This window comes from Uranotaenia lowii, chromosome 3 (assembly GCF_029784155.1).
Source record: "Uranotaenia lowii strain MFRU-FL chromosome 3, ASM2978415v1, whole genome shotgun sequence".
Classification (NCBI taxonomy): Eukaryota; Metazoa; Arthropoda; class Insecta; order Diptera; family Culicidae; genus Uranotaenia; species Uranotaenia lowii.
Genome location: NC_073693.1, coordinates 180,425,309 through 180,452,622, shown reverse-complemented (window position 1 = coordinate 180,452,622; position 27,314 = coordinate 180,425,309). Strand labels below are relative to the sequence as shown.

At 33.5% G+C, this 27,314-nt stretch overlaps 1 protein-coding gene across 4 annotated transcripts in view; it reads left to right on the top strand.

Annotated features, from left to right (window-relative positions):
- LOC129758244 (longitudinals lacking protein) overlaps positions 1–26,059 on the top strand; it is a 50,104-nt gene extending 24,045 nt beyond the window's left edge. For 3 of the 4 annotated variants that reach the window (XM_055755713.1, XM_055755714.1, XM_055755715.1), the window contains exons 7-8: positions 22,465–22,935; positions 23,628–26,059. In XM_055755713.1, coding sequence (XP_055611688.1) covers positions 22,465–22,935; positions 23,628–24,793 — 1,637 coding nt within the window. In that variant the 3' untranslated portion in view covers positions 24,794–26,059. The remainder of the gene's footprint in view (positions 1–22,464; positions 22,936–23,627) is intronic. The other variant, XM_055755716.1, reaches the window with a different exon arrangement.
- Positions 26,060–27,314: the final 1,255 nt, after the last annotated feature.

Below are 27,314 nucleotides of genomic sequence, written 5' to 3'. Positions count from 1 at the left end.
GTCTTGATGAATGGCCAGTTGACTCTCCAGAAGTGGACTCATTCTCGTTAGCAACTGCAGCAGCAGCAACTTCTGATTCTCCAAAAGAACTGTGGATGTTTAATTTTTTTTTTTTATTTTAAAACTATACAATTTTGGCTTAACTTTTAACACATAGCGGGCCAAGTGGTAAAACATAAATCAAATTTACAAATCTATTTTGCAATCAATAAAAAAGTTGCTACTACTTTGAGGACTTCTGTGTTAAGACTTTTGAGCATTATTTGAACATGTGGTGTAATTCTTTTCTCCAACAGGATTTTCCATATCGTCCATCTCCTTGTTCCATAATTTGAACAGGTAAACAGGAAGTGATCTGGATCTGCGTTAGACGCGCCGCACTCACAGGTGTCGTTCTGGATAATTCGGTTCCGGTAGAGATGAGCTGGTAGACGTGAATGGTTGCTTATGAGCTTCGATAAGATGTTTAATTTTTCTTTTTTTTTTTGGTCCAATTCTACTAGGCCCCTTTCTAAAAATGTTATGGAAATATTCCTCAAAAGACTTAATGTTATTTTTTGTAAAAAACCTTCCGACAACGACTCATCTGAACTTTTCTTAGATTTTTCAAAAAATTGTTGTTACGTGCGTTTCGTGTCTGCCTTTTACACTTATTAACATTAGCTAAATTTGCCATAAAAAACAAACCTTTTATAATTTTTCGTATACATGACAATGAGATTTTTCATGTTTATTAACCTGCCGACGAAGTTTCAATCTATTTTTATCACTTCTCTATCTGGATAATGTCATAATCATGAGTCAAAAACTGCGACTAGTGACCCATTCTTTTCCTCATATGTCGTTAGTTTAAGATTTTTTTTAAATGAAAGCATGCTATGAATGATTATTTTGGTAAAGAAAGATTTTTCCATTCTGTCTTGATCATTGAAATCTCCAATACATCGGTCATGACATGATAGTTAAAATGAGTCAGAGAAATATCACCAATGTAATTTTTTGCAACTTGGTTTGCCAAGCTGATTATCAAATGTTATACTACGGAAAATTCTAACTAACCATAGTGTGTGGCCGAAGATTATTCCTCGGTTACACGAAGTGAGACGACGCCCATTCGGCTTTCGGCTATATATTCGGTAGGCACCACAGCTTCACCACCACCACCAGCCAGTCGAGTTGTACCGTCGGACAGTGAGGAAAAGAAGTGATTTAGGTCCAATACACATGGTCTCCCGATGCCCCATTGGGGCAGACCTGCATAAAAAGTATAAAAAATGACCTTCCTAGACGCCTTTTTTTATTTCCCTTTGGTTCCCAAATTTCATTCATTGCCCACTCTTCTCATACGTGACATATATTTACATCACGTGAATATGAATGGTATTTACATTCACATTATCGGAATATCTCTGTCATGACATGACCCATGACTGATCATATTTTCTTGGGTATAGTGATCCAAAATAAATTTCGCTGTCAACGTGAATGAATGAAAATTTTCATGCCTGATCTGGAGACTTTGGATTATTCTGGTTCTATTTCGAAACGAAAAAAATTGCGACGGAATGGTTTTCTTGAGTTTTGATGAAAAATTTTACAAGAAGAAAAGTACGTTTTGTTCTAAGTGTATCACCAGTGATTCACTGCTCATTTGAAAATTTATATGATTTAGCTGAAATCTAAGTAAACCGTCACTTGATTCTGCTAGCATAGGCAACCTTCTGCATGTCAGTAATTTTATTAGAGGATTCGAAAATAAGCCGACTTTAGTGCGGCTTTGGATATGCCGAGCGAAAACCAATGAATCGTTTTTCTCCAATTTTGTGCAATGATTCTTTTACTCAAAAAATTGTGTTGATCCAAAGCGCCCAATTCAAATGCGAGCTATGCAAAGTTGTGGATCAACTGTGCTACCATGGATGGGAAGGAAAGGGTTAAACCATGAATATTTTGACCCGATCATGAGACAACATCATATACAGTCAGCCTTCTTTATAAGCAACCTTTACACAAGCAACATTCTATTGAAGCAACCTCTGCATTAGCAACTTTTTTTATTCCAAAATTTCTGTACAAGCAACCATGGTTTTATTTTTCATTTTAATTTTCATTCTTCCGTAAAATTGGAGATGAAAGGCAGAGTATCAATTTCTTTGAAAACAAAATTCTTAATTTTAAATGAACTCCAAGAAGGCAAGACACCGACAGAGATCTGCAGAAGCTACAACATTCATAAGACGAAGAATGAAAAGAAAACTTGGAAGAATTCGTCTCAAAAACGTATGTTAATAAAAAAAATCAAGCGAATGAAGCCATTAAAAAATCCTGATCTTGATGATAAACTATACGCATGATTTTTACTACGGAGAGAAGCAAACGAATTGGTTTCAAACGAGATGCTCAAAGTTAAAGCACTAGATTTAAAAAGGTCACTCAATGAACACGACGAATTTTCAGCCAGTGATGGCTGACTTGATAAATTCAAAAAACGCAACGGCATTAGAATTTTGACGGTTTCCAGTGAAAAACTTTCCTGCAATGCTTAGAGTGCTGCTACATTTACAAGCGATTTCAAAAAGATTATTGCCGAAAATCGGTTTTTACCGGAACAGATCTACAATTGTGACCAAACCGGTCTGGTTTACAAAGGTTTGCACAAGAAAACAAACGCTACCGTTTTCGAAAAAAACTGCTGTAGTACGGAAATCCATGAAGGAAAGGGTCACCATTATGCCTTGTGTAAATGCAACTAGGACGCATAAACTCGATTTGATGATGATTGGAGAATCTAAAAATCCTCGGTGTTCTAAAAATGTAAATTTACCACTGTATTACAAATAATCCAAAAATGCTTGGCAAACTTCTGCGCTTTTTAAGTAGTGGTACAACGATTTATTCATCCCTAAAGTTTCTCGTCACTTAGAAGCTAAAAGCTTACCAGTAAAAGTAATTTTATTGGTCGATAGTGCCACCTGTCATGGGACAGCAAACACTTTTTCCCATGATGAAAACTTTAAGGTTATTTTTTTCCCACTCAACAATACACCCTGTTGCAACCACTTGACCAAAATGTCATAAAATCCCTTAAGCAACGGTATCGAAAGCACCTTCTGTCAACACTCTTGGCGTTATGTGTAAACGGCAATAACGACATGGTCTCAGCTCTTAAAAATATTAATTTCAAAAACATTTTTGATAGTTGAAACCTGGAAGCCTGTCCCACGATCCGTTGTCATGAGTTCATTTGAACATCTGTTTTCATCGATCGACGCAATAGAATTTAATTTTTTAAGGGTCATATGGAAGAAGAGAGCAGAATCAGCATCGATAATGTGATAGATTCCTTCAACACCGCGGTAGAATGGGCAGATGAAAATAACCTTACAAGCAATGAGATCTTGTTTTTGCGACGAATTCGAGAGAAAGCAGTTTTTAAAAGACACAATTAATATTATTTTAACTATGTAATAAAATATAAAACTGCTTGTTTATCCATAAATCACAAAACTGATTTTTCTTAAAATTTATACTCCTTTTTTCTATATAAGCAACTTTTTTTCTACATAAGAAACTTTTTTGAAAAAATTGGTTCAGATTAGTTGCTTATATAGAATGTATCTGTAAAATTTTGAAACTGTTGAATTATCGAAATGAAGAATTGTTCCTACTGCGCTTTTCTTTTCTAAAAAAATAAATTTACCCAAAAATTAAATATGTATTTATTTAGAATCTAATTCATTTAATCCAGGAAACCAAACATGCCTAGATTCTTTTGTTTTAGTGATAGAACGTTTTAAAAAATTTAATTTTACAATTTTGGGAGATTAGAATAGATAAGATTATAACTAATCCTGACATTAAAAGAGTGTTTGAGTATTTGGTGTTAAAGATTTTGACTTATTTAACAACTTTGTTGAAGAATGCAAAACGATTTGATTTAGCGCTTTGAAAATATCGAAGATTCAATTTAGTTTAAGCGACTTTAAAATTTCATAAAATTTCCCGTTTTTTTAGATTTGGAAAAAAATTAACAAAAAGAAAACTTTAATAACTTTCTCCTCAGAAATCAATTCCCTGAACGATTTATCCACATTTCCTTCTCAGCGTCAGCGCCACAAAAAAAATTTTCTCCTCAAAGTCAAAATTACTAGCGGTCTTCGAGAATGTTGATAATTAAGTTAAAACCTTTATTTTCAAAATATCTGTAATGTCTTAGTTTTGTCAAAAAAGTGCACACATTTATTCAGCGAATTTTTAGCTATTTCCAAAAGTTATCTCGAAAACAAGAGCTGTTAGAAAAAAAAACTAATGAATATTTGGAATCAGCTTCCCAAAATTAGTCAAAATCTGCATTTATATTCTTTGTGCCTCGGAAATATGTTAATTTTGTTGCTTTGTGTAATAGTACATATTCAAAACAAAACAATAAATATTTTGTAAGGAAAATCTCGTTTTTTTAAATCAGTGCCCTATTGAATTTTAAATCTCCTGGTTACTAAGAAGTAGAATAAAATTGGTTAGAAACAGATTTATGAATGTCAAATTTTGCGATAATTAATGAATAATACAGAGCATTTACAGTAATCTTTATGAGGTAAAGGTTAGTGGAGAGTTTAAAATTCAACGATTACTATGATGTATGTTATTCCGTTGCCAAGCATGTAGCTGATGGTTGCTAAAACAATAATTTTTAAAATTTTATAACACATTTAGACGCGATTAAAAAAAAACAATTTAGTTTCTGAAGGTTTGAATGTTTATTTATCATTCATTAAATTCAGAATTTTTATCCTTTACTCCGAGACATAATTTTCATCTGAACAAACATAAAGAATTGTTGAATGAGGTCATTTTAAACATAGCAAATCTGCTTCGATAAATTATACAATTAAAAAGTTTTTCATTCTTCATTGTTTTTTTTTTCCAAATAAATCTCAAATTTTGCTCTCGGGCTACGTACGAGAAAATTTTTGGAATGTTTTTTTTTAAATTCTAACCGACAACTGAACATACGAGTTCTGGTTTGAAATTCAGAGTTAAGAATCACTTTCGGAAATTTGAAAACAGCTTCAGAATTTCAAATTTAAGTGAAGTTTGATGGCTTAATCCATATATCGCAGAAAAGTTTTCAGCATAACGTTAAAACCTAAAATCCCAGTCTTATATCGGTAAAGTAATCAGTAAGGAAATTCCAACAAAACTTATTATTTGTTATAACAATAAGATTTGTACGGAAATATGAGTCATTTTGTTCTGGAAGAACATGATAAACCATGTTTTCCCCATCAATAGTTTCGTGCTTTACCGACCGATTTCTTTTGAATATTGTTTTTCGTAAAGCTTAAATTATGACACACAATTAGTTCATGGTACTATTAGAAAGGCATCTTTCAATGATTATTGTGTGCAGTTTATGCTGCAACACACGAGATCTGATTTTAACAGAAATATACGGAGTACGGTACGGTATTCTTAGGTTTTCCAGGTCGTTTATTCAGTCTTCAATGTCTAAATCGGCTAAGACGGTGTTTGCAATTACGAAAGATTAATTTAAATATTTTCATTAAAAATTTGTATATTCAATTCAGAACAACAATTGAACTTCAAAAGATAATCAATGCTCAAAGTCGAATTTTTGAACTATGCAAGTAATGTTTCTTAACTTTAAAATCAAATATTCAAAACAAGATTTATGAATTCGTGCTTTTTTTGTAAATGTTTAGGTTGAAATTTAGGTTGATATTTCTGTTTAATACTTCACGGTATCATAGATTAAAATTTCATAAATTGCACAAAACGGTAGCAGAGTGAGTTAAAATATTCTAATTTCTTCCATTTTAGAGTTATGTAGCTGATAATTTTTTCGTAGCCACATAGATTCAGGTGGTTTTTTTTTCAAAATACATTTTCTTGTCAATTTAATTGTAACACTACTTCTATTTAAACATTTTTTTTTCTCAATAACCTCCATAGAATATTGAAGGAAAGTAATTGCGAGCCATATTGGATTTTTTTTGACACAATCACGAAGATATGAAAGTTTATACCTTTTTCATGGCAAAGCAAAGATGAACACATTTCAGAACTAAAATAAATTCCTTTTTGGTTTGGTACGTCCTCTAATTAACTATTATTATTAATAATTTTTAGAGACCTTTGATCATCCGGGTCTACTCTAACTAACCCACATAGTGTTGTTTTGAGACAATACTAATTAGAACTCAATTATCTGGAAACGCATGAATATTTTTTATTTATGCATTCTCAAAAAATATTCTCCATGGTCCATGGTATTCTATAACGATATTTCAATTTAAGTGTGAGGCATCTAAGAAAACTGCAACAATCCAATTTGTTTATTTTTTAAGTAGTTTATGAGAAATCGCTGTTATTTCTTCAGATTTGGAAATTCTATCATTTTTTTTATCTCATTCAATCACAAACATCTTCCGTTACCTGACGAATAATGTTTGAGAAAAATTGTGATATCGTATTGAAATAAACCAATAATTTAAAAAAAATTATGCAACTTCGATGGGCCACAACTTCTATAAGATTCTAAACTAGAGATGTACCGAATATTCGGTCGGCCGAATACCGCCTAAAAACCGTTTAGCCGATTATTCGGCTCACCGAATAGTTGAGCTAAGTATTTGGCCGAATAGGCCGAATATTTATTATAAAAATTTATACAATAACAATTGTTAATTTTTTTCAAATGATTTTTGATAATTCATGAAATATCCTAAACTAATGTTGAAAAAATTACACAATCTTCAAAAACTTATAGTTTTAGCTAAACATCTGAGGTGTATCCCTATATCTGTAGATCGTACAGGAATGCTGACAATTATCGCTTTATACTTTGATTATCGTTTATTCTAGATTTTCTTGAAAAATCCAGACTTGCCCATACATTTTATAAAATATCGAGATGATTCAAATCTGGCTGGGTTGCCCAGATATTGTTCAAAACTTCCGACTCGACTTCATTCAAATTTTTTGCTAAATCATGTAAAAATTTTTTTTGTTTAATCCAATCAAAACTTTCAATTTCAATTTTTTTTTAAATACTTTCCTCTTGTATATTTTTGGCCTGAATTTTGTTCAAATTTGGCCTTTTTCACAAATTTCCAAAAAAATGTCCTGAAATACCTACCGCGAGGTTGAAAGTATGGTATGTTAAGGTTAAAGATCATCGTTCTTTTTAAAAAGAATTTTGAAGATATCTTGCTCAAATTCAACTTGCATCTAATTCGATATTAAAGAGGCAATTTTAAAAAAAACGGTTATTTTCACGATTTTATAGAGAAATTTTAACCCAAATTGAAAATACCTAAAGTCTAAAGTTTTTAAATCAAAAATATTTGAAATGTTATCTATTTGATTTTCTGAAAATCGTAGATGTTTTTAAAGCTATATATTTGAATCTATAATATCTAGGCAAAATCATCTGAATCCTTCATTGAATAATAAAAAGTTTCAAAATCAAAATGATCGGTTTTATTCCAAATCGATTAATTTCAAAATTTCTACACGTCATGTGACTAAAACTAAAGGTGATGACTAAATCTGATAAATGGTTTGAATTCAGATCGCCAAAATCTTCCAAAAACAGTTTTCAAAACATAGGCACTAAAATGTTGCTCCATAGTGTGATATTTTTGATTTTATTATAAAATGCACTGTCATCTAGTATCAAATATCTGAAACTTGTAGTTTATGAGTGTTTATCTGAAAGTCATGATTTAAATCCAATCGGTTTACCACATTTTATACTTACTATACAGATTAATTAACATGAATATGTACCTATATGTAGTTATTTATGCGACAAGTTTTCATAACTAAATTTGATTAAAAGAAAAATTTGTGTTGGCTAATTTATTTTCATAAACTTTAAAACTCAAATCCCAAATTCGACTTTCTAAAACCATCTAAATCTCTTTTTTTGAAGTTTTGAATAAGTGAAAATATTAATAATAAATAATATTTATTGATTAAGAAAATTTAAGAAAAACTTTTTTCACTATGATCGAGAGAAAATAGAAAATTTTTAGAATTAATTAATGATATTTTACTAGTCATCCTCAGAGAAGGTGAGTTCTAGTTCTCTCAGCGTGAATTTTTATTACCAGAAGGATTTCCGTTAAAGATAAATGAACTAATAAAAGTTTTTATCGCCAAAATCGTTTAAAATTCTATCTGAAAATCTTGTTTATCAGAATTTTTACGAATTCCGATGAACCAAAAAGCATTTCTAGTTTAAACCTTGAAAACAAATATAATCTGACAATGAGATCAAGGGAAGAAATTTACTTGAAATTGATGATTTAATGATAATTTCAACTTTCCCGAAGACCGCGAGTAATTTTGACTTCTGAAAAAAAAGTTATTGATGAACCATAAGATATGGTTTTTAAACACCAATTTTGCAAAATGTGAGAATTTTTAGATTTTACAGATTGATTGTACTTGAAATTTATTACATAATAACAAAAATTTAGAAAAAGAAAGAGTTTTTGATGCATCACTATACAAATCCGACGAATATGCATTTGAATGTGTCAAACTTGCACTTTTTTAAATTTCAAAACGCCTAAGATCTTAAACATTTTCTTTTTGAACAAAACTTACGTGTGGTTTTACCCTTTTTTTTTTTTTAATTAAGCAGTTTTTTTTAAATGAAAGATTTTGTTCGGACAACTTATTATTGGATTTGTTTTTAAATATTTGATTTTCTTGCAATGCTTCGATAATTTACTAGATTTTTTTAATCAGTAAAGATTACTCTGTTCGGAACTTTTTAACTTTTTCTAACCATTCTAATAGCGTTAAAATTTTTTTCAACCCCATTGAGTGCTCAAATTCTGCACTGTATACAACCGATTTATAAATAATTGTCACATGTTACTTTTCAAAACACTCGAATTATTTAATTAAAATTTGACAAAATCATAAAATTAACCTGTCAAACGTAATTGTATTTATTCCTCTAAAAATTTCTTTAGTAGAAAATATTGTTTTAATTAGAAAATTTTGCGTTAATGTGATCAAAATCTGGATGCAGTAGACGGTAGGAACGAGGTACATTTTTTTGGGGAACCAATTGGTTTATTCATCCCCAACCTGCGCAAAGCAGGCAACATGCGTCACCATCAGTATTTCACTAAACAAACATTTTTCAACATTTCTAAAAATGCCTGTCTGTTCTATTTACACTTTTCGCGTTTATAAACATTTGTGGAACCTTTTAGTTTAAATACGTGCTTCAAAATTTGATCGAAGTTCACGAAGATGATTCTTCTGGTATCATACACAGTAAACGAAAATTACCGAGTTCGGTAATTTTTTTACCGAAATCCTAACATGTGTAAATCGTTAAACTGTTCGGTAATTTTTTCGGTAAAAAATAAACGAACATCGGTAAATGAAGAATCGATTTACCGATGTTCGTTTATTTTTTACCGAAAAAATTACCGAACAGTTTAACGATTTACACATGTTAGGATTTCGGTAAAAAAATTACCGAACTCGGTAATTTTCATTTACTGTGTAGTATTTTCACATTGTAGATCCTATCCAACTGACAGTACAATCAAGTAAACCGCTTTGTGAGCTTGATATGATGTCTTTTTTACAATTACATCAGCATAAGGGGGCATCCATAAATTACGTAACGCTCCTAGGGGGGGGAGGGAGTAAGCTCTAGCGTTACGAATTGTGACATAGGGGAGGTATGCTCATCGTTACGTAACGATTTTTTTCCTAAAAAATTTCAGTTTAATCGCAGCTTTTTTGATATCATGCAATTTTTGCTAAATGATAAGCAAACTAAAATCACTTTAAAATTTTTAAGCATTAACAAGATTGAAACTGGTTTGTAACCATTACTATTTAAAGATTCTAATATAGACTAAACGTGTATTGGATATCCGTGAAATAACCGTTGGAAAACCGAATATTACGCACCTTTACCCCAAGAACTCATCCCAATCTTAAGACGAAAATTTTACTATTTTTTTCTCAATTGATTTTGATTATTCCTTTCAGCAATTTTGATTATTCTGACGAATATTACTAAGTGGAGTATATTTTGCATAACAAGTTATGCTGCTTGAACAAAATAAAGTAAACAAGGTAGATTACCAGTTAACAAGCACAGAGCAACTCGTAATAAGACAACTAATTTATTTTATCAGTGAGTTATCATCAATGAGTACTAAGAAGCGATTTGGATGGATAATAATTCCGTTTTAAAGAACGTTAAAAAAATTATATTATTATTTTTTACCTTCGAAAATCATGAGAAGATGGGGGGGGGGGGGGGTAATTGTCCGTGTTACGTAATTTTCATAGGGGGGGGGGGGGGTATGTCGAAGCGTTACGATTTGAGACATACGGGGGGGGAGGGGGTCAAAAAAGTGCGTATTTTGCGTTACGTAATTTATGGATGCCGCCTAAGTAATATTCTCACAATTTTCCAAAACCAAGCAAACCATGAAAAAGAAGCAATCTTTTTGTGTTCTTATCATTTTTCAGTTTATCTCAAAAATCTTTTTAATACAGTAAATTCTTCAGTATTGTTTTTCATAACTTTGTTCCCAACATATAGATATAAACTTTGCCATGGTTGTCCGATATAAAATATACCCGCCAAGCCAGCGGTATGAAATTTTCATTTGAAACGCGAGGAAACCACATTAGTAGCACACTGAGGTGTGTGCGTGCTAGAACGGGCGGAAATTTATCAGATGTGCTGCAAAATTCAGCAGATAGAATTCACCAGATGATCTCTGATAGAGTTTTCGTTTATTAGCCTTGGCAACCTAGTTATCCACGAGTTTTGCCCTAACTGCTGTCATTGTGTTCGTTTATTAATTCAGAAGTTCACCAGTTTTGTCCGAGGTTTGAATCTCAAGCAGGCGGTTGCAACCCGTAAAAGTTGTCAGTGTTGGAGGTGAGCATAAGGGTGAATATAGCAACCATATATTTGCATCGTCCCGGGTGACGATTTTGTTTGTTTATTCAGAAAAAGTTTGCCCCGCGCCAGTGGAGAAAACAAAAAGGGAATGATTTTCCATTAACATGGGATTCGATGAATACTTTGTACCTCTGCACAAAGCTGTCCCATATGTCTATTTCCGTATAATACTTAGAAATTGTTCCTCTACATATTCATGGAATGTGAAAAACAAAATAGGCATTCATTTAAATTACAAACATTAGACCAGATAAAATCAAGTTTTTTGTACTTTCCCAAATTATACTAGCTTTGTAAAGACTTATGTTATTTGGCATTAAAATCAAAATTTCGATTTTCCGATTTCCTTTGGTCCCTTCTTTGGTGATTTTTGAGGGTGAAAAAATTGAAATTTTGCACAGGTCAACTTTTTGGGCAAATCTACAATATATATATATGGTCGGTTTTCGAAAATCAACATGACATATTTGACTGCCAAGAGTACATACATATACTGATTACTGAAGTTTGAAAACTAAATTTCAGTGGTTTTGTTTCCAATTGAGAAAAAAACAACAAATTTAAATTTTTTAAAAGTTATAAACTTATAAAGATATGATTTTCCTTGACCTGATATAAGGAGTGTATTTGAAAAAAAAATGCAACATTTTGTTTTGTGAATAACATTTGAATGCATGGATGGAAATTGATGAAATTTTCAGTGAAGTTGCCTAGTGATAAAATGTTCACATTTTCAAATTTTTGTGACATTCTGTAAAGTGATTTTTGAAATAGCGTCCACGTGCGCCATCTTTAATGCATACTATGAACTACCCTTTTCCCAAATCAAGGCTAATTTTGACTACTTTTCTGTTTCTTGAAGCTTTGGTTATTTTTTTTTTCATTTCATCGAAGTTATGACAAATTTAGCAGATTGTATTCCTTCGGCAGAAATAAAACATATTTGACTTGTAATCACTCCTTGTAATCAGCACCTTTCCAGATCCAACCAAAACAGGGTATCAAATTTCTAGGACCTAAAGAAGTGTTATTCAAGGAAAAGGGTCGAATTTGGGGCAGCCTTCTTTGTATATTAAGCCATTCATTGTGTCAATAGTTATGTAATACTGACTGATTTGCAGCTTTAACAGATCGACAGCCACCTCAAGTGCTAGACATCAAATTTTCCTCCGAATTTCCGAAACATCCAGGCGAGAGTTATCATCGATAAGTTTTTGATTGGAAACCTGTCAGGTGCCCGCTAAAGAGTTCTTGGCTGGCCATTACGTAATTTTTCAGAATATCTCCTCGCTAGCGGTTTCAATATTTTGACCACCGTGTTTTGTTTATTTTAACGGCGAGTAGCTTTTCAAACTTGCAGAAATGAAGTCAGGCCTGTTTATGAGACGGCTATACGAGCTAGTAAAAAATAAATTGTTTTGTCACTACCCTGGTCGTAATTTTTGGCTTGCGCTTGATAAAATCTCTAATATTCCCTACCTTCATGGAATCATTCGTCTGCACTTCATAAATAGTGAAATTTGGAATGAATTAGCTCTGTATTAAATTCTATAAGACTCCATGAACGATTAACCATATGTAGTTCGGTTCAATAATTGATTTCCAGCTATTTTTGGGTCTCTCACAAGGACTATCCTGAATTTTTCGCGATCCTGCCCAAAAAAACTCACAAAACAAAGTGTTGCATTTTTTCGAATACACTCCTTAATGTAATTTTACAAAAAGGTTATCGTCACTGAATAAACAAACAACTAAATTATACACTTTTGAAATAACAATTTCAATATGTCCACGTGAACATAGGGGTAGGGGTTAACCAGATGTCCACGCTTGTCTACATGGATGGAAAGGAGGTCAAAATCTAACTTTTCGTGTTCATCTGGAGTCTGAATGGGCCCCTATTGGCATGTGATAAGAGTACCTTGGCCAATCTGTAAGTCTTTAAACTCTGTCTCAATCAACCGACTGAGATTCCATAATACTGCACCGCTGATATGCTAAGGCAAGGAAGAGCAATGCATATTGGGGAATGTTTTGTCAAAAAAATGTTGTGGAGCTATGTCACGTCCAGGAAAAATGTGTGACACAAAACTTCGAAATGATAGGTAGTTTCGACGCAGTTCAGCATTTCAGGTGAACTAAATGAGTCATCAATTACAGCGACAAGATGAAACTGCTCTAATTATTTGTTTAAAGTAGTGTTACTATCTACTGTGTACTTCCATCCAGAATCTAAGCCGCTTCTGTTCACGATTTTGTAGTTTATGTAAATTGTATGTGCAATAAATTAGAAAAAAAACATTAGCATCCATTGTTTTATTTATTGAAAGAAATATGCTAGTTTTGTGTTTCTTTAAATTCAGACTGTGAGATTCATCAAAATGGAAACATTTATGGTCGAACTTTTTCTTCTGTGATTGGAATAAAAATTGTCCTAGTTAAAATACAAAGAGAGTGATAAATTTTCATACGAGAGTTTTTAATCGTGATTGGGTTCATTATTTTTTCTCTATATTTGATCATATTTTAGTAAGAAAAATTAGAATATCCAGTGAAAAAACATTCTAATTCAATTGCTGTTCCTTTTAAGAATCTTTTCTGTTGTGAGACACTTTTAAAATGAAAGATGGACTATTCACTAACTTGTTTATTAGACTGCCCCAAATTTGGGAAATTTCAAGCTTGTGAAATGCTATGCGCTGCAGGCTTAAATTGATCCTAGGCCTAGTACAAGGCATCATGCCAAATTTGAGCCAGATCGGATCTCGGATAACATTTTTAACTGAACTCGAATCGAAATGCAATCTTGGGATGACATATTTTTCATAGTTTAGATTTTAAGAAAAACCGTTTTCAAAAGAAATCGGCCAAAGGGGATCAAAGTTATTCATGAAAAATTGGATTTTCATGTTCCTACCGAACAAAATGTCTCAAAATCCCATACACACTTTAGGCGACCCCTTCCCGTGATCCGATCTGGCCCAAATTTGGCATGAGACTTTGGGTCAATTTAAGCCTGGAGCGCATAACTTTTTCAAATGTCGGGTCATTTGGGGCACTCTATTGTTTATTTATCGTAGTTATCGTAAGTTTTCTAAAATCAGTTTTTAAATCAAAGGCACCATAAACGTTGATTCTTGATCCATTTATTTTTTTTTTTTAATATTTCCGAAAATCTGATTTTCAATCGAACAACATTGAATACCAAAACAAGCTATCATTAGGATCTCACTTTTCTGCCGATGAAAATGAATTAAAGCCCAATGATTAGTTGAGCGATCGTAGAAAGAACAATCGGCGCCTACTAGTTCTATCGTTTAGCTATCAATTGGTTTGCCAGTATTTTCAACATTTTTTTTTTCAATGATTCAATGTAGATATTGATAGCTCATATTGCTAACAGTATGTTATCGATTTTGGGCATCAAAGTCTGCTCGGATAATTTTTGCATAAAACTGTTTACAGCCTTACGGGTTTTTGCAAATTTCATGATTCACAGACATCGGCTTCTTGGTGCAGCTTTAAGAAAGTGGTTTTAATGCAAAAAAGTTACCTTTTCCATACCAATGATATTGTTTTTTTTTTTGGCTACAGCTCACGAAAAATCTAAAAGCCACCGAAAACTGCACAATTGTTATTGGCACCAAAAGAAACACAAATCCGTTTGATACTTTTTTGTTTCAATTTTGACCTCCCAATATGTTGACTTAAACTTTTCAATGTAATAAAAATAAACAACAATATCAATATATTATTTCTGTTAAATTTTGTTATGTTACCACAAACGTTATGAATAATACGTTTGGATAGCTTACAAAAAAGAATAAAAATGATGAAGAAAGCGTCAATGGTCAATTCACCTGTTTCTACTCGAAATTTTCTAAATAAAAAGAAAGTTTCTGAATTAAAAAGGAATATTAAAACCTGACGTGAAATCGCTTTTCCGGGCTTTTCTGAACTGTTATCGTTTTAGAAGTTAACTAATTTACTTGAAAACGAACAAAATATTTAAGCAAACGGTCGCAAATAGAGTTTTCTTCAAAATGAATATATTTCGTCATTTTGTTGTTTGTGTTGTGATCGATGACTTTTTTGACGTGAATTCACGCTAGAATTGACCATTTATGACTTCGATACATACAACTTTGATTTCTATAGGTGTCTTCAAACAAGTTGTAGAGAAAACAATTATCTACAATTTGATGTGCGTAGTTTCTCGTCAAACAAAGTTATTAACACCACCAGCCCACAGTACGAGTACTATGTATGCCGTGGCCAAGACTCGGTCTCATGACCTGTGGCTTAGAAGACTGAAATCTTCTAGTCTAGGCTATGCGGTGGCCAGAATTTGATTTTCAAGATTACATACATGAAACATGTTAAATTTTTTTTCTCTTTTTTCCGTTGGTTTTGTATGATTTGAATTATCAAAATTATTGACAAGTTTGAGATTTTTTCTATATGCTAACGGACAGTGGCACAAGCGCGTGGAATGTGCCATAGGGTTTCAATGACACTTGAGGTTTTCTCGAAGAGTTCTTTTACTTTTTCAAAACTTTGTATCTCTTATAATTATAAAAAGATCAAAAATCAGTTTTTGTTATTTTATGTAGCATTGTTAGTTCATCAGCTGTCAATAATTGATTTGTTTCAAAATTCATTAATTTTAAAATTTCCAAACACCATATCACCAAAACTAGAGATGATAATTACCCTCTGATAAAAGGTTCGATTTCAAAACACCAAAATCAGTTATCAGAACATAGGCACCAAAAATGATGCTGTTTTTTTAATAAAAATTGAGTTCTTCATAAAAATTTCAAGAATAGACTATGAATGAAATCACTGACAAATTTTACGAATTCTTCAATGCCATATCAACTAATATGTAATAACTCCCCATGATTTTGAAATGTAGTGACAACTTTAAAAAAAGTGGAACATCATTGGGCTTAAAATGATTTGAACTTAGTTTACCTTTTTTTGCCCTCAGACTCTTATTTCAATAAACAGTATCTTATACATATTTTTAATGTGATGGTTTTTTTCCAACAAAGTTGAAAGCACAGTTTTGTTGGTGCGACTTTGAAGTGGTCTTCCATTCGTCAAAACCATTGAATGCGAATCAGATTTTGTCCAACATTAGGTTTTTCAGATTTTTGTGCATGCAAATGAAAACATCATTGAAATTTTTTTAGGGATAAGTTTTGCAAGCAATGATTTAATAATAACGTTTGTCTTTGTTAGTCTAATTCATGAAAATTCAATCAATCATACTTTTCGTCTTTTTTTGCTAGTTTAATGCATTACTTTACATCAGCTTGACATTGTATTAAGTGTTTTTAATTTGCAACAAACGCATCTGAAATTAGGGTGGTTTCGTGATAATTTTCACCTAGTGCTTTTGTTATTTTTTTGCAATGAAAAAAAAAATTTAATAATCTTTCTTGGAAAAGAAAATAGTGGGTTTTATTTATTTGAGTTTTATCTACATACTTTAAAAATCAGTTTAATACCAACAATGTGCAGACGTTTAAATAGCATTTAGTATTTATCAATTTCATCATAAGTGTATGATAAATTCAAATCTCAGGGCTGATTAAAAAAATAACTCGAGTCGTCGAAAATGAAGATACTCGAGTTTGTTAACCATGTGATGGTGTACGTACTCACTCATTCATACATATCGGCTATTATTTTTTGGCTCTCGTTTTCCTTGTATCGAGGAAGCGGTTCTTCAAACTACGTTAATGAGCGCTTCTTTCATAAATTTTATTTTGCAGCGGCTTGTATGATGTCTCCGGTGTGCGCATTCAGTACCTTATGCTCTAAACGAACGCACCAACTGTTGACAAGCACGCTCAAGAACGCGGCCGCTGTTGCTGATGGGGCTCCGGCGGACTTAAGTAGTTCATCAACGGTATCCCTTTGCTCCGACCCTTCTATGATGGATCCCACCGCATTACCCGCATTCAAATGTCCTCGGTGTCCAAGGGCTTACTCTTTGTCGTACACCTTAGACAGACACATGAAGTATGAATGCGGAGTTGCGAAACAGTTTGAATGTTTCAAATGTGGCAAACGGTTTTCCCGGAAAGACATTCTCAAGGCGCACATCTCTAACACAAAATTGCATTGCAATGGTCCTTTCTATCGTACCTTGGAATAGCGTGCCAAAAATCAGGAGGCCAACGGAAGCATTCACAAGCATTTAGTATCGAAACACAATACATTCGAAAATGTTACTTAGTTTTAACGTGTAATTTGTCTAGGGAAAAAATTGTAGTTGTGAGATCAATAAAGTCATTTTATTTCGTAAATTTCGTATTGTTTTTTTTGTTGCTTGCAGTGATATATTTTGTCTTGTGCTTATGTATATTTTAATTTCTAGTAAACCTGTCTGAAGTAACAGTGCAAAAATTGAATCATAAAAATTTCAGGCCACGCTTTCCTGTACACAACTTACCCTTCGATAGTGGTATCACCCGAAGAAGATGAACCAATGTATCGTTGTTCTCGATGTCCTCGAGTGTACCGGCGTAAAATAACCTTAGCCCGACATCTACGTCACGAATGTGGCATAGATAAAAACTTTCAATGCCCCTACTGTCATCATGTGTCCCAACGGAACGATCAACTATTGGGACACATTCGCCGGACACACCCTGATATCGCACCACTAATACCTGTTAAACGTTATCGTCGCACATGGGATTGATTGTGTAAAAAAAAACTCGCTTGTACAGAAATAAACAGTGGCACTTGTAAAAACTAGCTTTCATTTCACACTATACAAACTTATTTTTTATTCCTTCGTTTTTGTAAGTTTGTTTCTAATATATAATTATAAAACTCATGTTAACCTACAATAGGTGATAGTGTGTGCGAGATGAAGTTTTGTGTAAAATCATTCCTCCCACTCCCATGTGCATTTACAGATGTGCTAAGCACGGTGTCACCTCACTCAGCCACATCCTCATTTGTCAGTGCATCGTTTTTGCATTCCGGCTTACCATCGTCGGCGCAGGCTTTCACAGTACAATCCATGTACTCACAGGTCACCTCGAAATTGGCGCACCACGCATTCGAACCGGAAGTAACTATTCAACAACTGTCCTACAAATGTTGCGATCGACGATGCGGTTCCAACTGTCCAACCTATGGAACCAAAACGAATAAACAAATATCTTTGAGTAGTATAAACTCAACCTCAACCCCAGCTGCTATGTCATTGTCAAGCGCTTCACCGAAAATGATCATCAATTCAAGCCCATTCCAGTGCGAATATTGTAGTTTTTCTTGTTCCTGGAAGTATGACCTCAAACTGCACCTCAAGCAGAAACACGGTGTACACAAAAAGAATTTGTGAAATAGTCGTTCTTTCGTTATTTGTTAAAACTATTGATAACAAAGTTATAAGGCATAAATAAATTGTACACATTACAACAAGTTAGACAAAACAAAACTGTTTGAGAATAGAAGAATTAGTGCACGTTTATTAAGTATTCTAGGAATATTATTTAGATAGAAAATCAAGAACCTTAGACGCGTTTTTCGGTAGTTTATATTTGTTTATTTTTTGTTCTTCTTCTTCTTTTGGTTTGTTTGTATTTTATGTTGTTATACATATTTTTCCGTAGGTTTTTGAGTTATTTCCAGTCATTTTTCGTTTCGTCATTTTCTTCACCATTTTTTGTTTCTCACCTTCGCCTGTTTCCAGACTTCAAATCCTCGGCAGGTTTATTTTACGCGAGCTATGCAAACTCAGGTCAGCGATTCCAGTGCACCGTTTGTGATAAAAGCTACTTACGAAAACGCCACCTGCAACGACATATGCGAGATGAATGCATCGGAATTCCGCCACGTTTTAACTGCGATCACTGCGATTCTAAATTTCGCCGCAAGTATCATCTAGTTCGGCACATGGCCTCCAAGCACGGTATCCAAATGGATAAAGAGCTCGGCGGAGTCGGTGGAATCAAAACCGAGAATGATTATTTCAACAAACCAAACGGCAGTGAAGGCGGAGATAAATTCTCTGTAGACGCCCTGATGATGAAACAGGAAGTGATTGACCAAGTTACCTCGCAATCGTCGCTGTTGCAAAACTTCAAAACACTTTTCTTTGATTACGCACTGAAGAATGTACCCACTCAACTTCAATAATTTCACAATTCGTGTATTCGTCATTTTGTTTTACTCAACTTTCAAAACTGTTCGACGTGTCATTTCATTTTGTTCATTTGTATAATCTAAGCTGCAAAACATATTGACTGATGTATTTTTCTTTTAACTGCTAACTTTTCTTTTCTCCATCATATGGTTTTCTCACTTACAACTATTAATTTTAAGGGAAAATTCGAACCAAATGAAAATGCCATTTTAGTTCTAGTTTTATTATAATATACTTGGGATATTTAATGTAATAAACGAAAATCACACATCTGTGGTTGAGATCATTTGAAGATATTTTTCTAAAATTAAGAAAATGTAATTTACATTAATCTCAATAAAAGATAGTGCATAAACATTGAGTAAAATCAACCAAGACTACGATTTATTTTTGTAGGTTAAGCGAGAAAACCCGAGCCCACATTGTCACGAAGAATGAATCCATCAGCCTTATCTTTCTAGTGCTTCCATTTTCATAATTTTCTTTCCGTTTTTATTTTTCATTTTATCGTTCTCCTATTACAGCGCCAAATTTAATAAGTCTTGATTTCATTTGTTCTTGTTTTTACGTTTTTTTTCTCGTTTGTTGCTATCGATACCCAGTGTTGCGAATCCACATTACCTGTTAAAAAATAATAATTAGCAAAATGCCGTTATACAAAGTGAAGAACGAATTAAACTTCAACTTCAACCCCTACAATTTTCCAGATCTAACAAGTGCAAACGCCCGCTGCCGGGATGGAAGGCGTCTGCTACAATTAAACGATCTGTTATATAACATTAAATTTTCCGATCTGTCCAAGTTTCTTAACGCCGATGGCCGCTATCAGTGTCCGAGGCGCAATTGCGATAAAAACTATAAGGATGCAAGCTCCCTGCAACGCCATATCAGGTAAACTATTGTTTTCACCTTTTTTTCCTACAATTTTTTTCACATTGTCTAGCCTTTTTTTTTCTTTCTTCGTATGATTACATATTTTCCTATACTTGTTCTTTTCACAGATACGAATGCGGTGGCATGAAAAAGTTTCGATGCGTCATGTGTGGGAAAGCTTTTTCTCAAGGTTCCCATCTGAAACGACACCTTGAATCCGGTGTTTGCATAAAGTACTATTTTTAAAAGTACCTTCATAATGTACGCCAAAACAGAAAAACAAAGAATAGAGCAGAGTTTTGCTTTACATTTGTATTAACTTAAATTAATATGAACCAAAAACATACAAACACGTGAAAATTAATGCAGGAATCCTAGTCTCGCTTAGCGATTGATCATGTTAATATTCAAAGTGTAAAAGAGTCGTCCGAGCTTCTTTCGGAAGCTAGTGTATATCATTATCGATAAGAAAAACTGTTGTAGTTTGTTGTTTTTGTTGACTCATCATACGATTGTTATTTATTTTCTAAGATCGATTTGATAGAAGACGAAAAAGTTTATCAAATATTTTATAACTTTCACACAAAGAGCTGTAATCGAAACCAAATTATTGTAGCCAATAAACGATCATTCAAGGGATTTTAACTTCAAATGTTTCATTTATTATAACATTTTATTTGAGGTTGGTAGTCAAAATAGTTTATGTTTATATCAATAGATTCTCCAGAAGAAATGTATTTATGGTGTTTTTTATTACAATAATTATCTCAAATTGGTTTTCAAGCTATCTTTAAAGTTTTCGAATTGCTTTTGGATATGGAGTTTATATGATGCCGATATCCTTATTTGAAAATGAGGTTTTTTTAACATGTTAGTTCAACCTAAATTGTTTTCATGATTTGTATGAGGGAAACAAATATGTTACTCGTTATTGTAGCACATGGTAAAGCTAGACAACCTATTGCATTATACTTTCTCTTTTTTTCTCTTACAATCATAATCGATTTTTGTTTTGCTAATTTATCTTTTTCATGTAAGCTGGCTCCGCTAAAGAAACGCTGGAAATGTCTACTCCAGGAATGGCAATTGAACAAGTGATAATAGCCGGTAGCGAATTGATCGATATAAATTCGGTTGATATTGCTGTTCAGCACGTTCCCGATTTATTGAGAGAAGACAACAGGAATTATAGCAGTGACAGCAGTGGGACGACCAATACTACAATGAAACAACCCGAGCAACATGCGAAGGAAATTATATCGTATCAACGCTACGGGAAGATCGATCGTCAGGCTTTTTCGAACCTCAGTTTCAAGTGTCATCTTTGTGTTTTCAGTTGTGCCATTCGGGAGACTTTGCTGAAGCATTTTGAAGAAACCCACCCACTTTGAGTACTTAAGATTTATTTTTGAATTGAAAATATAATGTTTATGTAATTTTAGACTTTTTTCTATATCGATGATTGATTGCCATGTTGTATAGGTTCAAAGTTGTAGTAGAATTAACTATTTTAGAATTATGTCTAATTATTTTTTTTTGTTACAGGTGTTGTGCTCCAAAATGTTGAATATTTAGAGGAAGTAAACAATATTCACAACTCCGAATCATCAATCGAGCGTTGCGAACCGATGGGTTATGGTATGAAATCGACTTATTCAGATTCTTTGGAATTCATTATCTCCACCGGAAGTAGTGAAATAGATATTCTGGATGGTCGAGAAAATCTTATTATAACAAGAAAAGAGCGTAAAATACCAGCTCATATGCGACCCAAAACGACATCCGATACCCGGTTCGATTGTCCGAAGTGTGGTAAAGCCTATTCTTTGGCCAAAAATATGCGTCGCCATGCCCGTTTGGAGTGTAACCAGGAACCAAAATATGCTTGCCCGTACTGTCCGTTACGTTGTAAACGAAACAATCAACTACAGCGGCACATTGAATCCAGGCATCCAAACACATAGGGATATTATCAGTAAATTATTTCACAATTAATGTGAAAAAAGGACAACAGAAGGGTGGGTTTTGTACCACAAGTTATTGTATCTCCGTTTGTTAATCAATTAAAAATAGTGTAATATGACAAACTATCTTTTCCGGATAAAAAAGACAATTTTCTATAAAATTTCGTGTGTGATATGATAAGATTGCAGTTCAAATAAAAATTAACGATAGTTAATAATAGTCTATCTAAAATAAACACTCGTTTATATATAATCTCTTTTACTTTTAGATTAGATATTGATATCAAATAACATGCACGTGTACATACAAAACACGACAATTCGTTCTTCGATTTATTCCTACTAAACTTGGTTTTTTTAATTTTATAGAGCACGGAGTAAATGGTCAATTGTCGGGTGCTTTCTTATTATTTGTAAAACAATAACTTAAGCCCTTTTAAGATGTTGCTAATAAATTATCCTTCTTACAGATAAACGTCCGCTTGCCACCAAAGTGACACTTATTCCTACAAACTCCGGTGTTGCAAAGAAAATCAAAACCATATCGGTTACTTCAGCGCCAATTTCCACAACAGCATTGCCGTCTGTTTCCGTTGGTACAACCCAGATGACCCAAATCACTCAATCGACGCCAATTATTCTGAATGATCTAAATGATTGCCTGCTAGAGAGCAAGAATATTGTGGTATCAAAGAAGGATAACAAATATATTCTGTTCACCACAGCTGCGTTGCCACCACAGCAACCTCCACCACTTCAGCTGACATCGCAATCTATACAAACGACCCAGTTACATGGCGCCACCGTTAATCCAGTGCAAACTGCAACCGTCATAGACACCGGACGCATCGAGGAGCTGTTAAAAAAGGACAAAATTATCAAGAAAACCGAATTACAAGGCGATGGCACAACCACTACGACCTACATATTCGATGAGTGCGGTAATGTTCAATTCTTCCCCTTCTTCTTTCCATATGGGTCTTTTAATTTGGATTTTTGGAATCATTCTTCTATTTCCGTCATATTTCTCGATTAAAGGTGTAGAGTTCTTCATTGATGTTTCTCCGTTTTACACAATAACATGAACCAGCATTTTAATTTTAATTTCTTTATGTAAAACTTTCTTGTATAACAAAGCTTTCATTGGATTCAACTAAGTTATTGTGTAAGATGGGGAAACGCTTTTTTTCTCTAATAGGTCACAAATTTTACACTATACCTCCATAAGTTCAACTTTAACCTACTCCTTAGGGCATCATTGTTTTCAAGATCACACATTCTACACATAGGTATAATCGGTTGTGGATTTTTAATATAAAAATAAAACATTTCTCTTTTGGTTTGTCTTTATTTTATAAACGTACATACATAAACAAGACACCTGTTTTAGTAATATATTTCATCAAACGAATAGACAAAAGAAACAAGTGCATCACGAGTCTTGACGAAGACTCAGGACTGGTAACCATATTTACTTTTTTACATTTTATTAGAGTATGTTTCTGTTTGACTACGCATTTTTAGCGTTTGATATTGTGTTTGACGCTTGCCATTCATGCTAACCCAATCCTGAAACTAGCACGATATAAAATTCCTATTTTAAAATAAATGTACATATTTATTCTTATTACAGACATCCTACCATTGAAAGCAACACCGAAAGTATCATCTATTGAAAACGTAAGTCTGACGCAACAGCATTCAAGACCCACGCCGGTTTCAATACTGAAAGTCGGTGCCAATGATGTGATAACAACGGCCGGTACAGCGGTGATTCCGGTAGGAGCAACGCTTGTCTCCAACGTTGGCAGCAGCACTCTCAATAGCGTCAGTACAATAAGCAACCAACATCAAGTCATATCTTCTAAGAAAATATTGAAACCAACCCATCCGCGTATCAAATATTCTAAGCATAAAAATCCTTCCGTTCAGACGGTTACAGCTTTACCAATTCTGACCATACCGACAGTCACCACCAGCCAGCAAATAGGCGTCCCATCTCAGCAGGAAACCAGCGCCGGAACAACAACTAAGATCGAATTGCTGAATTTCTCGTTATCGCGAAAATTTGCCGGACAAGGTCCGAAAACCATTGACGTAAGCAATATTCAGCAAATACCGATATCATGCATTTCAAAACCAGTTACAACAACTCGATATACGGTGAATGAGTACGAAACTTCCACATCGAATACGTCCCAGAGCAATGATTTTACGGCTGGCATGATCGATGATTTGGACTACTCGGTGATCGATGACATCGAGCTCCCGGAAGATGTACAAGTAAGCTTTGGCGATACTTACGGATCGAAACCTACCCATGCTGAAATCGAAGAGTCGTCGGGTGTTGAGTGTCATGAGCAGGCTGTTAAAGCATCCGCAACCAAAAAGATGCTAAAACCAGAAGCTAAAATTCTCAACACTACCATGGACGACAAATATGCACTTCTGGCAAATACCAGCATCATGAAAAATTTTGAATACACGGTGAATGAATCGGTTGTCAGCGATAATGACGAGAACGAGATGCGTCAGTACGTTTGTCGTCATTGTGGTAAACGATATCGTTGGAAATCGACACTCCGCCGTCACGAGAATGTTGAGTGTGGTGGGAAGGAAGCCATGCATCAGTGCCCTTACTGCACCTACAAGGCCAAACAGCGGGGCAATTTGGGTGTCCATATTCGGAAGCACCATTCTGATATGCCACAGCTTGAGAGCCGGCGTAAATCGAAAAACCGCGAATCATTACATATGCTGGATAGCATCAAACCTGAATCCATGGACAGTCAGGGATAAGAACAATTTGCGTGGCAAGAGAATTAGATTACGCGCAGTCTTCGCTATACTTATAAATAATGATTTTGTGTGAACAGTTATTTATATTTTTTTTTCTACTCTGTAACAGAGTTCTACTTTCTATCAGCGATGCTATCAAAAAATCTGGTATTACAAATTTAAAAATCACGATTTCGCTTCACATTGTTGTTCAGTTTCGTGTAATTCCATCAAAGAGAACAACGAACAACTAGTAGCAAAGTATGTGTTTTATTATTAATTGTACTCAAATTTGAAGCAACAGTCCCTAACATAGGATTAAATCAGCTATAAGTAAGTGATTACTAATTGAAGCCAAAACGTTTTTTTTATCATTGCAGCACATAGATTCGTTTCGATGATTTTAGTGACTGGATTGATCAAAGCAACATAATTGATTAACGTGTTTACGATAACTAAAATATGTTTTCTTTGCTAAAAACAGCAAAATGCACAGTGCATACATACTAGGCATTGCTCCAAAACTGAATAATTTTAAGAGTCAAGTAATGAATGCATTTCTTTTGTTTTTATTCTTGAATGCGGACACATTTCACAATCTGATGCATAAAACTGTTTAAAATGGATATATCTGTGCAGATATAAGATGTGCAGCTTTCATGTATCTGTTTTACATGACTACCCCGTTTGATACATCAGTTGAATTAGGAAATTTCACTCAAACATCAAAAACATTGTAAATGCTGATATATATTAAAATAGTCATCATGAAAATGTTTATGAAAAACAACATGTTAGTATTGATTTATTTGATTTGCTCATAAATCAATGACAATTCAAAAAAACAAATTGTCTTTAAAGAACTGCAATTTACTTGATTCATAAAAGAATAAGATTTGTCAAATTGAAAAAAAAAAAAATGAAGAAACAGGCAAGCTTAGAAATCACATAACCAGAAACCCTAAATTCAAAAATACGTTTGTGATCTACATGTATTGGTAAATGGAAATGATCGATCAATGCCTGTATATTAAAATTGAGAAAGTTTGAGACAGATTATCATTAATATTGAGTAGATTGTCTAATTGATTATGTAAACAAACAGTTTGAATCAACATATATACCAGTTAAAATGTACAGTTGATTAAGATCTAATCCGTTTTCAAGTATCTGCGAACAAAAAGTTTATAAAGAAAACCAGATGATAAACAATAAATTTGACTATATATATTTATCCAAGCTAAGAAAATAAATGAATGGAAATTTCAAACAAAATTTGCAATTTTACATGTTTTTTCATTGTTTTATTTAATCTTAAAAATATCCATACAGGAAAGAAAGGTCAACATGTGTGTCAATCATCAACATATTGTTTTGTACATCCATTGTCAATAAATTAGTGTAAGAATGAGATGAATTTTTCTTTTACTAAATAAGTATTTTTTTGTTCTTTTCAGGTAATCCGTCAGGAATGAAATCAATTCAGGAACATCAACTCAAAATATGACAAAGGCTGGTCATTAGATAAAAATAATTTTACTAACATATTTCTTCCTCTTTTTAGATATGCTGCTGCCATCGGGAAATCTTCCACCGCGATCTTGGTTGATGTGGAAGTATCTGGAAAATAAGTACAAGAATCTCGGCCAAGAGATATACAAGTGCCGACAGTGTGGTAAACTGTATCGTACCAAATATACCTGGAAGCGTCACGAGAAAAAAGAATGTGGCGTCAAACCTCAGTACCATTGTTCGCATTGTGATTTCTCAACGAAATATAAACACAATTTGAAGACGCATAACAAAATTAAACATGAGCTTCTTCCGGCGATGCATTATCATCATTCTCACCTACGTTCTTCCAATCAAGATTCCGCACGAAATTTGCAACTGTCGCATTCCCTACAACAGACACATCAATCGACATCAAATCTGGATGTTTCTTCAAGGGTGCTAACAAGTGCGATTGGCAGTAGTAGGGAAGGAAGCTGTGATTTCAAAGAACGAAATGTGCTGAATGATTCATGTTTTAGTGCAATCAATTGTCGTAATAATAATGTCGCCAAAACACCTCCAGACCGACAAAACGATGAAAGTGATGATAATTATGGTGCTGGTGAAGATGTGGCATAGATTTTTTGTTTATGTGTTTTACAAGCAGAACTACCCCAAATGCTTGGTAGCAAAATAATCAGTGTTAAAAGAATGTTCTTCGCGTTAGATGCTAAGTTAAGATTTCGTTGATTTTAAATTTCTGTTAGTTTCGTAGATGCCTTCAAAAATTTTTGGTTTTCTTGTCTTTAAATCACATTAAAGTAATTATAAGGATCAACATCTTTTAGGTAGCCTCAACATAATATGTAGAAGAAGGCATAATTAACGAACAATAAACAGGCTTGAGCAAACCACAATACGATTTCGGGATCGCTGGAAAAAAAATTCGATCTTTCCGTTTTTAAACACCAACTTTTTCCAATTTGAACAGTATGAAGTAGTACAAATTATTGATTGATGAGATGAAGCAAATGCCTGTTAATTATTG